The sequence below is a fragment of the Populus trichocarpa genome, chromosome 1 (genome assembly GCF_000002775.5).
Source record: "Populus trichocarpa isolate Nisqually-1 chromosome 1, P.trichocarpa_v4.1, whole genome shotgun sequence".
NCBI classification, from domain to species: Eukaryota; Viridiplantae; Streptophyta; class Magnoliopsida; order Malpighiales; family Salicaceae; genus Populus; species Populus trichocarpa.
This window is the reverse complement of record NC_037285.2, coordinates 28,627,470-28,642,339: the sequence shown is the minus strand read 5'-3', so window position 1 is coordinate 28,642,339 and position 14,870 is coordinate 28,627,470. Positions and strand designations below refer to the sequence as shown.

General features: G+C 31.1%; 1 protein-coding gene and 1 pseudogene across 3 annotated transcripts; both read right to left on the bottom strand.

The window, feature by feature from the left end:
• Positions 1 to 1,798: 1,798 nt before the first annotated feature.
• On the bottom strand, positions 1,799 to 8,586 carry LOC7480100 (mitogen-activated protein kinase 3). Of its 3 annotated transcripts, none has more exons than XM_002298414.4 (6): positions 8,224 to 8,582; positions 8,016 to 8,145; positions 3,625 to 3,762; positions 3,193 to 3,525; positions 2,526 to 2,709; positions 1,799 to 2,153 (listed from the first exon to the last, which is right to left on the bottom strand). In XM_002298414.4, the coding sequence occupies exons 1-6, from the start codon at positions 8,379 to 8,381 to the stop codon at positions 1,984 to 1,986; spliced, it is 1,113 nt and encodes a 370-aa protein (XP_002298450.1). In that variant the 5' UTR covers positions 8,382 to 8,582; the 3' UTR covers positions 1,799 to 1,983. The 3 variants fall into 3 exon arrangements, 1 of the variants encoding a protein (XP_002298450.1); XR_002980924.2 differs by lacking the exon at positions 1,799 to 2,153 and adding an exon at positions 2,926 to 3,034 and having other exon boundaries at positions 2,562 to 2,709; positions 8,224 to 8,586; XR_008058336.1 differs by lacking the exon at positions 1,799 to 2,153 and adding an exon at positions 2,800 to 3,034 and having other exon boundaries at positions 2,568 to 2,709; positions 8,224 to 8,586.
• A 1,750-nt stretch (positions 8,587 to 10,336) lies between these two features.
• On the bottom strand, positions 10,337 to 13,933 carry LOC127905900 (30S ribosomal protein 2, chloroplastic-like; annotated as a pseudogene).
• Positions 13,934 to 14,870: the final 937 nt, after the last annotated feature.

Here is a 14,870-nt window from a genome sequence, read left to right as displayed (position 1 = left end):
TTGTGATGGTAACATTACTTCAGGGCTAATGTAAACTGAGAATCTCATCTGACTAGCCAACCAGTAATCATCTTTGAAGCATTTGCATGCTCTACAGGAACATTACGCAAGATGCTTGTGTTTGAGCTTAGGAGTGCCAGAATCTGTTTGATCCAGAAGCTTAACAAGGTGGGCTGGTTTAAGAATCTTTTTTCTTATCGGGGGCTTGTATATTAGAGCTGTGTCTCTCAATGGAAGGCACCCGTTAAACAGAAGCCATTTGCAAGAGCATACAGATCATGTTATTAATGAAGTTCTATTGCTCTGATTGAGAGAGCGTAGTAGTTTGTTGCAGTATTCCAAAAATAATGTCCTCGTGGAATTGTCAGAGCTTTAAGCTATGCGTTGAAAAGGGAATGACCAGATTAGATAAAATTAAATTAAAAGAAAACTAAATTGCTAGGAAGTTAATGTATCCTAGTGTTTTTTAACTTGCTCATATATTAAATATTGTTAAAAAATATATATTGATGCTATAAAGTGAGTGGCCTGTGTTTTTTTTTTGGAACGCGTGTGGGGTAATTTGACGACCAAACATTATTTTCTGTAACAGCGTTTGAATCATTCTAGCGTTTTTTTTTTTATGAAGCGGCGCATGTAGTTAACTCCCCTCTGATTTGGCGTTGAAGATATTTTTTTTCCTTTTTCTTCTTTCCTTTTTCCTTTCTAATTTTCACATCTCTTAAAAAATTCAAAGCAGCCTCTTAATTTGTTGTTCGTCCAAGTTTGGTCCTTGTTTTTTTTTTTATTATTTTCTTTATTTAGAATAATTTACCAAATTAAAATTTATTTTCAATTTCACCCTTACAATTTTTTCATCTATTTAAATTTAGTTCATATTCTTTTGATTGTTATTTATTTAAAATAATAACATTTAATCCTTGATTGTTATTTATTTTAAACTTAGTTCATGTTCGAGATAGATTCGTCGAGGTTTACTTATTATTTTATTTTTTTAAAATTCGTATTTTTTCAGTTTATCCGCGGATGTTATATTAAAGAAGGAGTGTGATTGTTGAGATATCAGAGTGACAGCCCACTCCAGTTGCCAGTTCAGGTTCTGGGCACTTGGGGTAATAGTTGATGTTGATCCCTTTTCCACCCATTAGGATATGTTCTTTATTTTTGTCAATATCCTTAATGTTGAGCCCCTTCAACAGCACCTCTACTACTCTTCTACCCACCACCATAATAAAAGAGCTGAGTGAGTCATAGCCCGAGTCCAATTGAACATTACCTCTTTACTGGAACTCTTCATGTATTCAAGAACTTGTTCCCTTTTAAAAAAAAGGTGCAAGTTATGTTTACAAATTAAAGAGGTTAAGATCACAGAAGGCCAATAAAGGGAGGCGTGATGTTCTGAGATATAAACAAGGTCGAGGTGATCTTTCCACTCAAAAACTTTCTCTGCATGAGGACTAAAGCTAGCTTGTTCCCAAGAGGACAGTGTTAGATGACGAATTCTCTTTCAAGTACCTCCTTTTTACCTCTGCTGGCAACTCGAAGAACCGGTGTGCAGCATCCTTCACATTCTCAAGAACCTCCAATGGCACCCCGTCAATGATGATCTGAAAGAAACCTTATATAATTGCTGCCTCACAAACTGGTTCTGCAACCTTTAGATCATCCCATTTTGACATATCAATTACGGATATCAAATCTTACGTGTTGCTCAGGAAGGGTTTTCAGGCCTTTATCTGACAGACCCTTACTCCATTACCTTTTTAATTGTTAAAACAATTCAATTAACACAGAGAAATGATGCAATGAACAATTAGCAAGTCCAGGATCAAAATTTGCAGATACAAAAGACCATCAAAAGCTGATATTTCTTGTTTAATCTGTGACAGTGACCCCCCCCATTGCCGTAAATGGCATCGGGATTGGTAGTGCTAAAGGAACATTAAAATAAAAATCTGGATGTCACATATATTTTCCCTAATATTATGCATATTCTGGATTGAATGCTATAGCCTCCTCATAGACCATATCCTTCATTTGCTCTTCTGTCAAGGGTTGTTGCTCAAACTCAAAGGAGAAAGGCTCTGGGCAGACTGGTTCATCTGCTATGTCATGTAACCTTGCAAGGTATGGATGAGCCAATGCTTCTTCAACTGATACAGACAAATCTTGCTTTTAGAAAGAAACAGATGGAAGTCGTATCTAATGGAATGTCAAATTTGTGGAGCACAAGTTTTTCTAAGAAAGTATTTGTGATCACCAAGATCAAAGAAAGACCAGGCTAGTTAAACACGCTAAGTGAGCTCAAATGCTGAAGCAACTCCCAATAATTAGGAAAAAAGTTTAACATGTTTTGCAGGTCTAGGGTTGTTTGTAAATGAATTTTCCTCGCAGCCAACAAAATCAACATGGACTGAGCTTTCACTGTCAGATCAACATGTATGGAGAATATTCATCTCAACGAAAAATTATTGCAATTCAGTTATGTATTCAGAAAAGCATCAAAATAAGGATGTCAAACTCACCAGTAATTCTTCTAGTGGGATCAAATGTCAGCATTTTATCTACAAGATCAATGGCCAGCGGTTGAAAAAGTGGGAAAAGTTCAGCTAACGACCGATGAGGATGCGAATCGAGTTGCCGGATGTATCTTCTTGCATCCTCATTCCGGACAAACCCAAGATCAGATTCAGTTGGTGTGCCAAGAAGCTGCGGTTAATAAAATTAAGATAAACATTCACTTCTTATGCGTAGTTCATTGGAAGAAACATTAACATCATAAGTGAAACCCTATAGAACCTGAACTGTTAGAAACAGATGCAAAGCAAGCCAAGATGAACATCCCTGGTCATGTATCCCTTTCCAAAAATGACAATAACGAACATACATAATGATTGTCAATTAGTGCATATCAGCAATAATTACCCATTTATTCTGGAATAATATTTTTAGGAGGGACAGTTTTACATATTTCTGCCAAATCCTTCTATTATTAATTTCCTACACTTTGACTGCACCCGAAGTTAACTCTTTTCTGAATGGAAAAGAAAAATAGAAAATCAGTTATAACGTTGTAATCTAAGGCCTTAACCATTCTTCTGAATATAGATCCTAAACACAACAAGAGATATTCCAAACACAAATTTGTTAAAACCATGCAAGCAATGTTTGCTTCAGTTCTATCTACCATACCTCTGTCAATAAGCGCATCTGATGCACATTATCTTTGCCTGGAAATAGAGGTTTTCTATTCATAAGCTCCATAAAGACGCAACCTACAGACCACACATCTATCGCAGCAGTATAGTCTGAGGAGTTGAGCAATAACTCAGGTGCACGATACCATCTGGTAACAACATACTCTGTCATAAACTCATTCTCTGAAGTTGGCCGAGCTAAACCAAAATCGCAGATCTTCAAGTCACAATTTGCATTTACCAATAAATTGCTGGGTTTCAGATCTCTATGAATAACATTAGCAGAGTGTATGTATTTCAATCCTCGAAGAGTCTGGTACAAGAAGTACTGCCCCGCATAAATGAACAGAAAGAGATCAGTGTCATGTATTGAACTACTGAATTACATTGCGAAGTTCAACAAGAACTAAAAACTGAAATATATTACCTGGCAATGCTCCTCTGACAAACCCTGGTTGGAACGAACAATATGGTGAAGATCAGTGTCCATGAGCTCCGTGGCAATGTAGACATCAGTAAATTCTCTGCGTAGAGGTGGAGGAATGACATCTCTGATACCAATGACCTGTTTTGCATTCAAAGTGTTAGAATTTACAAAAACTGATTCCAGTACAAGACATTTTACATTCCAAATCCAGATGTTATGAATAAAATTGGAGGACCTTCAATTTTTGCTACAGATATGAGAAGAGAGAGAGAGAGAGAGAGAGAATCCATTATGCAATTTATTTTCTTCTGTTGAGATTAATTACCTTTTCCTTTATTTTAAATTTGCCGAAGTTTAAATGATCTTTCGAATTGATGATGCACAAACAACTTTACCTGGTTACAAACAGAAAAAATGCATGAAATTTTGGCTACGAGAAATATATTATAGTAGAAATTGTAAGATATAATAAAACTTGATAAAACTAGGAGTAGAAGGCGACCAACACGGTTCCTAATTTACACAAAATGGCATTTTCAGTTTTACTATTAAAAAATAAAAAAACCAATAAAAAATTTAAAAAAAATTAAAACTGCTCAGTGGTTTCACTATGCAAATTCACAGTGAAACGCTGAGCAGTTCTCTCCTTTTTTTTCATATTTTTTTTCCCATTTTTTTCCCATTTTTATTTTTTTCCCATTTTTTTTGTTTTTTTGTTTTTTTGTTTTTTTGTTTTTATTTTTTTTGGTTTTCTATTGCCTTTATGGGTTTTGTTTTTGCTTTTTTCTTTGTGTATTTTTCTTTTAATGATTTTTTTTGTTTAATTTAGTTTGTTAATGTTAATTTTTTTATTTAGTTATCAAATTTTCATAACACGGATCTCGGGTTTGACGGGTTAACCTGATTTGACGAGTTAACCCGAATTTTTTTTCTTTTCTTTTTAATTAATTGTAACATATACTAAAACACTGATCCGTTTTTGGTTTTTTTTTTTTTAAGTTGTCTTATTTTTTTAGCTGTTTTTTATGCCTTTCGGGATTTTTTTTTGCTTCTTTCTTTATTTTTTTTTCTTCTAACAAAAGTTTTTTCTTTAATTTGGTTTATTAATGTTAAATTTTTTTTATTTAGTTATCAGACTTTCATGACACGTTTTCCGGATTTAACGGGTTAACCTGATTTGACAAGTTAACCCAGAAATATATATTTTTTTCTTTTTTTCTTTTTCATTAATTTTTTTCATTTAGTTTAGTTTGTTAATGTTAAATTCTTTCTATTTAGTTATCAGACTTTCATGACACATATCTCGAGTTTCACGGGTTAACCTGGTTTCACGGGTGAACCCAGTTAATTCTGGGTTGACCCGTCAATTTTTTTTTTGTTTTTTATTTTCATAATTTTTTTTGATTAATTTTTTTTGTTAATGTTAAATTTTTTTTATTTAGTTATCAGACTTTCATGACACATATCCTAAGTTTAACCGGTTAATATGGTTTGACGAGTTAACCCGGATTTTTTTTAATTTTTTTTATTAATTTTTTTCGTTTAGTTTAGTTTGTTAATGTTCACTTTTTTTTATTTAGTTACCAGACATTCATGACACGGATCCCGGGTTTAACGGGTTAACCTGGTTTGACGAGTTAACCTGGAATTTTTTTTTTTGCTTTTTTTTTTTCGTTTAGTTTAGTTTGTTAATGTTAAATTTCTTTCTATTTAGTTTTTTTTTTCTTCTTAGAGGTTTTTTATTTTTATTTTTTCTTTTTAATTAATTTAGTTTATTAATATTAAATTTTTTTCTAAGTAGTTCTCGGCTGATGCCTTTAGTTTTTTTTTGTTTTTTTGTTGTTTTTATGCATTTCACTGTGGACTGCACAGTGCAGTCCACAGTGAAAAGGCTCATCTTTTTGTTTTTTTCTTTTTAATTAATTTTTTTTGTTTAATTTAAATTGTTAATGTTAATTTTTTTTCTATTTAGTTATCAAACTTTCATGACACGAATTCCGGGTTTGACAGGTTAACTCGGTTTGATGAGTTAGCCCGGTTAATTCTGGGTTAACCCATTAGTTTGTTTTTTTTCCTTTTTAATTATCAAACTTTCACGATGCGAATTCAAGGTATAACGGGTTAACCTGGTTTGAAGGGTTAACCCAGTTAATTCATATTTTTTTCTTTTTCTTCATTAGTTTTTATTTTCCTGTTGGTTTTTTTTTCTTTTTTTCTTTTTAACTAATCTATTTAATTATCACACATTTATGACACGACCTTGCAGCTAGATCCACGTCCAATACTATTGGGTCTGGTATTGCAGTCAAACCCACTTAAATTTAGGCCATGCAAGTTTAATGTTATTATTAATATTATAAATATTACTCTTGGATTAGGCGTTGCAACTAAACCTAAAACTCTTAGATATAACTTTGCAAAAAAACCTAATACTTTTAGATCTTAGCTTTTTATGAAATGCAAAAAATAATTGACCCGCGGCATCGCGCGGGGCATGTAACTAGTAAAAAACTAAAAGTCATTAGCAAAACACTGTAGCTATAAACAAATTTTACTTTTTTTTAGAACAATAAAATGATATTTTTACCCTTTCACCAGAAAACCTAATAAAATTGCAACTAGGGGTAGAATCGTTTTTTCATGGAGGATTGATAGGTCATTGCAAAATTGATTGGGGACAAATTAATACGACATGCTTTTTGCACAATAAAATAATTATTTTAATCTTAAAAGCAAAAAAATATCTAATTTTTGATCCGAGACTCTTTTGTCTTCTAAAAAACATTTGCACAATGAAGTTAGGGTCATACCCTAAGGAAAAAAAAGAGAACATGCACATAGTGGCTTCTTCATCTTTTTCATTTTGTTTAAACAATTAAATGATAAAATTACCCTTTAAATCTTAAAAAACTAAGGTTAGTTTAACAGGTGTTTTAGTCTTTTTATTCTAGGTTTTTTTTTTTTGATTTTTGGATTTAGTTAGGGGTTATTTGATAATTTTAAATAATTAAATATTATTAAAAATAGTTGTTGACGCAAGTGTTAGCACGTAACAGCCCTCAAGCCTTTTGAGCGGTGCATGCCGGGCCATACGATTACCAAAATCCTCTATCCATAGCGGCGTTGGGAGTGGTGAGTCATCCTCTTTTCAATGGTGTGCGTGTGCTCACAGCGAAGGTCTGGTTTGGCTGCGGTAGAATTATCTTAATCTCATTGTTTTTCCACTTTTTTTTTGTTGAGTTATCTTTATCTCATATCCTGAGTAACAGGTTAATCGAGTTGATTCAAATTTCTTTCCTCAATGTTTTGTTTTTGTAAAAAATTGATTTTTTTTTTAATTTTATCCTTTGGCATTAAATTATTAGCCATTGAGTTGTGATTTTTTTACTTTTCTTTCTGTTGGGTTATCCTGAGTGCAGATTAGTCAAGTTAACTCGAGTTAGTTCATGTTTTTTTATTTAACTTCGATTTTTTTTGCTAGGTCCTTTTTGAAGTCTAATTTTTTTTATCTTGATCTCATGTCACATATGACGATGTTTCTTCCCCTTGAATTTTTTTTATGACATTGATTTTTTTTTTAATTTTATCATTTGACATTAAATTATTGTCCCTTGAGTTTTTTCATTTCTTTTTCTGTTAGGTTATACCGAGAGTAGGTTAGTAAAGTTAACCCGGATTAGCTCTAGTTTTTTTTTTATGTTTTTTTACTAAACTTTGGTCTTTTTTACTAGGTTTTTTTTTTAGATTCTAATTTTTTTAATCTCGATTTCATATTGCGGATCATGAATTAGTTAAGCTAGTTCGGGTTTACTCGGTTTTTCTTCTGTCATGATACATTTTTTGAAATTGTTTTTTTTTTTATTATTTGATTTTAGGTTATTACATCCTGAAGTTTGCAATTTCTTTTCACTCTCCTTTATTGTGAGTTATTTTAATTTTATATCTCACATCATATGTTAGTAAAATTAACCAATATTTTCTCAAATTATCATTATCTGATATTTTTTTATGTTATAAAAAATTTAATCCGGTTAACGATGCAGCACGACACGCATACAGTGTAGTATTATTCTATTTCACAATGTTCCAAGTCGGCAAGCTTACAATTATAACGTATTTCGCCATTCTATAATTCATTTATGACTTCTTATTTGTATTTGCCTAATTATAATTTAACAATGAATTATGATAAAAGCAAACATCAGTGTGTAGAGAGGACAGGCGGGCCACACTACCGGCATAGCTAGGCTCTAGGCAACACGTGGACTATTAGGCTAGGTAGTAAGGGTAGAGCTTCCTTCTTTTCTAGTGTTCATTTTGCGTTACTAGTAGAGAAAAAGGGTATTGACTGAAACGCAGTGGAAGAGTGAAGAGGCAGGCGAGGCACTTACGTTTTCGTGATCCAGATGGCGAAGCAGTTTGATCTCACGAAGGGTGCGCTTGGCGTCCATATAATTATCAAAAGCGTTGGCTATCTTCTTTATCGCCACCTTCTCGTTCGTCTCCGAGTTCAACACCGAGCTAAATTAAACTCATTAATTCAATCTAATTCAATCAATCGAACTAATTAAAACCACTCCAAAAGTTAATAATTAATACCAGACGATGCCGTAGGCGCCACGGCCAATCGGAGTGATCGGAGGTCGATATTTCGAGGTGATTTCAAAAAGATTACCGAAAATGTTGTGTTGAATGAACTGGCCCCCGTTAGTCGGAATCGCCGGGAAGTCACCATTTCCCGGTGCGTAATTTGCCATCTCCGATCGTCTGTTTCGTCTCTCTCTTGAGTATATCCAAAACCAAAATATCTGAATTCTTTTTTTGATCGATGTATAATTTAAGCTGTGAAGAATTAGAGGGTAGAGGAGGAGATTTAATATATAAGAGAGAAGGGGAGATACTTAGATTCGACTTTCTATGATTATCTACATGTTAATTTACGATAATGTAAGCCTCGCTTGGAAGGAGAAGGGAAAACGCGCGCCAAGTTAAAACAAAACGTGGAGATGGACGCGTTTAGCAAGGGTATAATGGACGGCTTGGATTACAGCCGCCTCTGATCAATGGTACAGTTGTTTGTTTGTTCAGCTTTGTCAACGCTCATCCATCTCACAAAAAGAAATTAGAAGTTTTATGATGGTAGGACCATCATGATCCGTATCGTACGTAGCCACCCAAGGTGCTAATTTTTCTTCTTCTTTTTTCGTCCATTAGTCTCGCCCTCTTTTATCATGGAAATTTGATTGGTTAGGGTTATAGTTTTCACTTAGATTTGTGTCTCGAGATCTACTATGAGTAGGGTAAAAAAAATTAATATAAAAAAATTGTTAAATAAAATAAATTTGAGATTCAAGTTATTGATTTAATTGATAATTTAAATATATAATTATAAAAATAAAATAATAAAAAATAAAAAGACAAAAAAATCACAACGAGAAAAAGATAAAAAAAAACTTGATATGAGCTGAAATAATTCGAGGATGAAATAGAAAAAAAAAATAAAAAATACAATAACAAAAAAACCTTAGTTAAGTCAGGTTACTTTGTAAACTTTACGACCATGAATATAAAATTGAGAAAATCTCATAGAAATAAACGCATGAAAAAAAAATTCAAATATCAATTTCTAATAAATCAAATGAGAACATGATAATTATATATATATAAAAAAGTTGAAGCTTAGTTTCTAGCAAATGAAATATTGAAGGATGAAAATTAAGAACAAAAATTAAAAAGATAAAAAAACTCAATCCGGTCCCACCCAGGTCAAGATGCAAAATCTTTGATCCAATCTTGATATTAGGGTGACTATGTTCGAAAGCAAATTGAATAATATCATGAAGCTTAATTATCGAACAATTTAATGTTGAAGGATGAAAATGAAAAACAAAAAGTTAAGTTAAAGATTTCAGCAATGTTTGGTTCCATAGTGTTGAACAACTATAACTAAACCATCTGATTGTTAGCAACCATAATTTGTATTGAGGATATTTGACATCAGGAGCAATATTACTTTTGTTAATAAATTTAATTATTGACCTTCTGCTAAGCGTTAATGACACAACCATTAACCAAAGAAGATAATCAAAATCATTCAATTGAACAAAACATAGACATTGATTTGAATTGAAATCGGGAAGATTTAATGATGAAGAGACAATGTAACTTTCTATATCATCCAAACTAGAGGAAGCCATCCAAACAAAGAATATTTGAGACAGATAAATATGAACCTGCTCTGATACCATGAAAAAGAAAAGAAATAACATAAAAAGATTTTCATTTTATTCAAACTCTTTATGTTATAGTTTATCTCTCTCTCTCTCTCTCTCTCTCTCTCACACACACACACACACACATATTCACTCAGATTACATGTATCACAAAAGTAATTATAGTTGTCATTGATATTTCTTATAAGATAAAGCCTAAAAATATATAATTAACAACTCATAAAAGTAAGAATATATAAGAATAAAATCATATCAGATTGGTAACATATCATATTAGATTCATTAACCAATTTAACAATGGTATAATTGAGCTAAAAGATCCTAATGATTGGCTAGTGATCTGAAAGTAGGAAGCATACATGATGATGCCTTTGCAATAAATAAATATATATAAACAAGAATGTATGACGAGAATGTATGCATAGGATGAACAAAGCGCAAACGCAAGTTTCTGTGTTTTATAAACTTAAATCATTTAGTTAAATAAAGCAAGATTGCAAGTAACTTACAAAATTGTTAAAAGATGAGATGGCAACGTCTACATTGTCCTCTAAAGAAAATGTTACAAACCTAAACTCACTGGATTTTAAGATACCTATAATTCATGAAACCTTTGCATTAAGAACATTTCTCTTATTAGAGAAAAGTTTTTTAAGTGTATATGTTGCTACTATCTTAGCAAAATTTCCCACATAAACCTTATACGGGCCATCAACAGATTGAGATTCATCTACTTAGAGAGAAGACAAATCTAATGTTTGCAAAGGCTTTTTCATGATGTTTATTTTGATCTCAATGCCTCTAATTTCCTGCAATGAAAAACAAACATAAAAAGTCATTCAATAATTATGAAGTCATTTATAGAAATAAATGACATTGATAATGACAAAATGTCTCATTGCACTTATAACAAGACAGAAGAAGTAACGCTTACAATGCCATTTAGTTTTTTAATCACAACATTTGCATCCTCAACAATTTTCATCATGACAAATACGAGTCGACGACTCCTACCTGAGTACTTATCATACATAACATATTAAGAAAACAAGAAGATAAGTTATCTGGAGAATAGGCATCCCAACACATTTTACTCTTATTGGGAGTTCCCGAATTATGTTTGAAGCTTAAAAAAAGGATTGCAAATGATAGAAGAGATGCTCATAGTTTCAACTAAACTATAATGAAATACTAGATACTGACATGCATAACCTGTAATGAAGTTATACTTATATACAAGTGCAAATGTGCAGACATGTGCCCATACACACATAATTGCATCCTCTTTTCTCACTTTCATTCCAACAAGTTAAATTTAGATTGCTTATTTTAACTTTACCATTTAGCTATTTTTAATCCATGGATACAACTGATAAAACGTCCACTGGCATATAAAAAGGAAAATTTGACACGTCTTCACAAGGTGTTAACATGTCATATTTGTCTTTTTGACAATAATATTAGCAAGTAGAGGAATATAATGGATTTACATGATAAGGCAATAACAAGTTGCTTGACGGAAGAAAGTAGTGAGGGAATGATGGTTGCGTGATGTAGAAACACTGAAAAAATGATTAAAGGAGGGACTGATTGGTAATATAAAAATCAAGGTCGAAAGTTATCCAAAATTGGTTATAGAAGTATTCAATATCAATGGTTATGTCACAAGATTTGGTGGATGATAGATTCATCCTTTGTGGAATGTATTCTGAGATAAGGCTCGATGACTTGTTAGGGGGGAATTAAAAAGAAAAAGGTAACTGCTTGTCCAGAAGTTGCTTTCTGTGAAATGCTTTAAAGAAGGGATCTATGCCCATTTTATGATTTTGTACACAAATTAATGATTAGACATTACTTTGATACTTTTTCAGTTAGTTGGGATTAATCTCAACATATATTTTTGACCTAGAAAAAGGAATTTATAAAAGGATGTTTGCTAAAAAATATCACATCTTTTATTTTATTTTATTTCTTGAAATATAAATCAAGTTCAAACAACCTAATGGCTAATATAAAAAAATCACAGTTTGATTGAATCAACAACCTCAATAAAAAAATAAGGCAAAATAATCAAACAACAGGCTATGACAATAATATAAACCGAAGTTAATTACATTAATTCTAGAAAAAAATATCAAACATTCTTTTTTAATGCTTAGCTGAAATCCTTTCAAAGTTTTTCCAAAGAAAAAACAAAACCACATCAAGTTTCAATCCTAAACAACAACAAAAAAAAATTAAGAATTGTCTGATTTATGCGATAATAACTATAAACTTCCATAAAGGAATAAAATCAACATGTGTTCCATGCTAATATAGCTCAATATAGCTCCTTATCCATCCAACATCCATGATTTAAAGCATAACAACGCCAATCAAAACATTGTTGGTTCATGTTGATATCTCATAATCCAATGTGTTCAAGGAACATGATATTTAGTGTTTGGATAATGGTTAATAAAATATTTATGTCATTAATTTCATTCTCCTTATCCCAGGAAGTATAAATTTAACAGTGAAAGTTTTAGTACCTGCAAAAACAGTCTATATCGAGGGGACTTGACAATAAATGAAAGAGACAATAAATGAAAGAAAGAGCTTTAAATTCCAAGAACAAGAGTGTTTGTTCTTGTTTTTAGTGTTATTGATACTATAAGATATATAAGCTTTTAAAATAGGAAAAATTATTAACCTTTTACCTAGATGGTTCAATATGTATTTATACTCCTTGAACTTTGTCATTTTGATGAAGTTAAGAGGGACTGAAGAGTTATTTCTGCTTGACAACATTAATGAATGATAAATATTCTTTACACATAATTAATAAAAGATAAATATCCTTTATAGATCATTAATAAGCATTAATAAGGTGGAAATATAGTAGGCCCCTAGGGAGACCTTTTATACATCTATTGACATAGGATGATGAGTATTTATGGTATGAATAAGTCATGTCCTAAAAAAAGAAAGCCCATAGTCATGGATCTCTGAGATCTATTGGACCTAACATATAGCCAAACTCAAATGAGATGGGTCTGATAGTCCCTCAGACCTACAGTACCTTAGGTTAAACTCACGACTGAACCCAAATACATTGGGTCTGACACTTTTCTAGACCCATGATGTCTTGGGTTTACCTCAAGGTTGAACCCAAGTATATTGGATTTGTCAACATGCTAGATTCATGGTGCCTTAGGTTCACCTAAAGGATAAACCTAAATATATTAGGTCTGATAATTTGTCAGACCTATGTTACCCTGAGTTCACTTCAAGAGTGTACCCAAATTTATTGGATCTAGTAGCACACCTAATTCATAGTACCTTGGGTTCACCCCAAGGTTGAACCTAAGTATATTAGGTTTGACAGCATGCCAGACCCACAATACCTTAGGCTTAGCTCAAGGGTGAATTCAAGTGTATTATTTCCGACAACTTGCCTAACCTACGACGTCTTAGGTTCAGCTCAAAGGTGAACTCAAATGTATTGGGTTTGACAACTTGCCAGATCTAAGTACATAGCTACCAAACCTATATTAGGTTTAAACTTTCTTAAAGCACAAAAATAATTTATTAGAAATACAAACTCATTAGTTCATAAATTATCTTACTTTTTTTCTCAGTAGCACCATGCTCTTCAACAATCTTTATAAGCTCTTTATAAGTTATAGTCCTTGGAATATTTTCGACATACAACCTCTTAGTAGCTTTCGAGGAAGGGTCTGCTACAAAAACTAGCTTTGTTTCTTTCGCTGCTGTAAGGAGTTTTTTAGGGGCTTTAGGGTTTAGAATATTAGATAAATGTGTGAGTTTAAGGAAATGGTTAAAATTAGTTGCTAGTTTAAGGATTTGAAAGTGGATTTTGACTAGTTTGTTGAAAGAGTTAGTTTTTAGATGTGGGCAATAACATAGTAAAATAAGATATTGTTGCTATTTTTTATTAGATATTTTTCTTTGTCGAATAGAAAGGAATGAGAGGGTTTTGTAGTAGAGAGTACAACTAACGGATAACATATCTTGTTAGTTGGGTGTTAACTTACCAACTTGCCTTTGAAAGATTGGATTTTAATCTGGTACATATTACATTTTTTTATTTGTTAATTTCAAAGTTAATTTCTCCTAGATTTCTCTTTAATTTGAAAAAATTCACATCAGTTTAATTCTTGGCTTTTTAAAATTAAATGAAGACTATGATATGATATGATATGATATGATATGATATGATGATATTACAACTTATGTTATTTGGTGGCTAATGGTTATGAAAATGATATTTTATTTTTATTTTTATTAATTTTTTATTACAAGAATAATAAATCCATTAGTGAATAAGTAAAATGAGCCTGACATATAATAATAGCATTTGTTTATTGTTTTAAGACATGTTTATTGTTTTAAGACATGAAAGATGAAAACAATGGAGATTTATGTTTATTTAGATGAAAATACAATTAGAGATATAAAACAGATATATTCATATTATAATTTATTGAATGAATTTATGTATTTTCAAAATAAAAAATACCAGAAAACATGTCTCATCTATTATCACTATCTATGTTTCTTATATCACAAAACAATAACTAAACATTATCAATTGATAAATATAATAACACTATTTAATATTAGAAAGATATATTTGTTTTTCTAACTTTTAAAATTTAAATAATGAAATTAGTATTTATCAAATTTATGTTGAAATATGTATTTAAAATTATTTAAAAATAAAATTTAATATTAATTGATTCACAAACTAATCTAAAAATAACCCTTACTATCAAATAAATAAAAAACTAACAACACAATCCTAGATTCAGGATTAAACTTTTTTAAAAGAAATTTTATAATAAAAAAAATAAAAAAAATTTCACTTGATAGAAGAATTATAAAATTTAAAATTATTAATTTTTTAAAAATATATTTAATAAAAATAATTTTAATTACAATTTTAAAAATATATATTTGATTAAAGCTGTTGTAAGATGAATTTTTTCCATGCAAAATGAATAAAAAAAT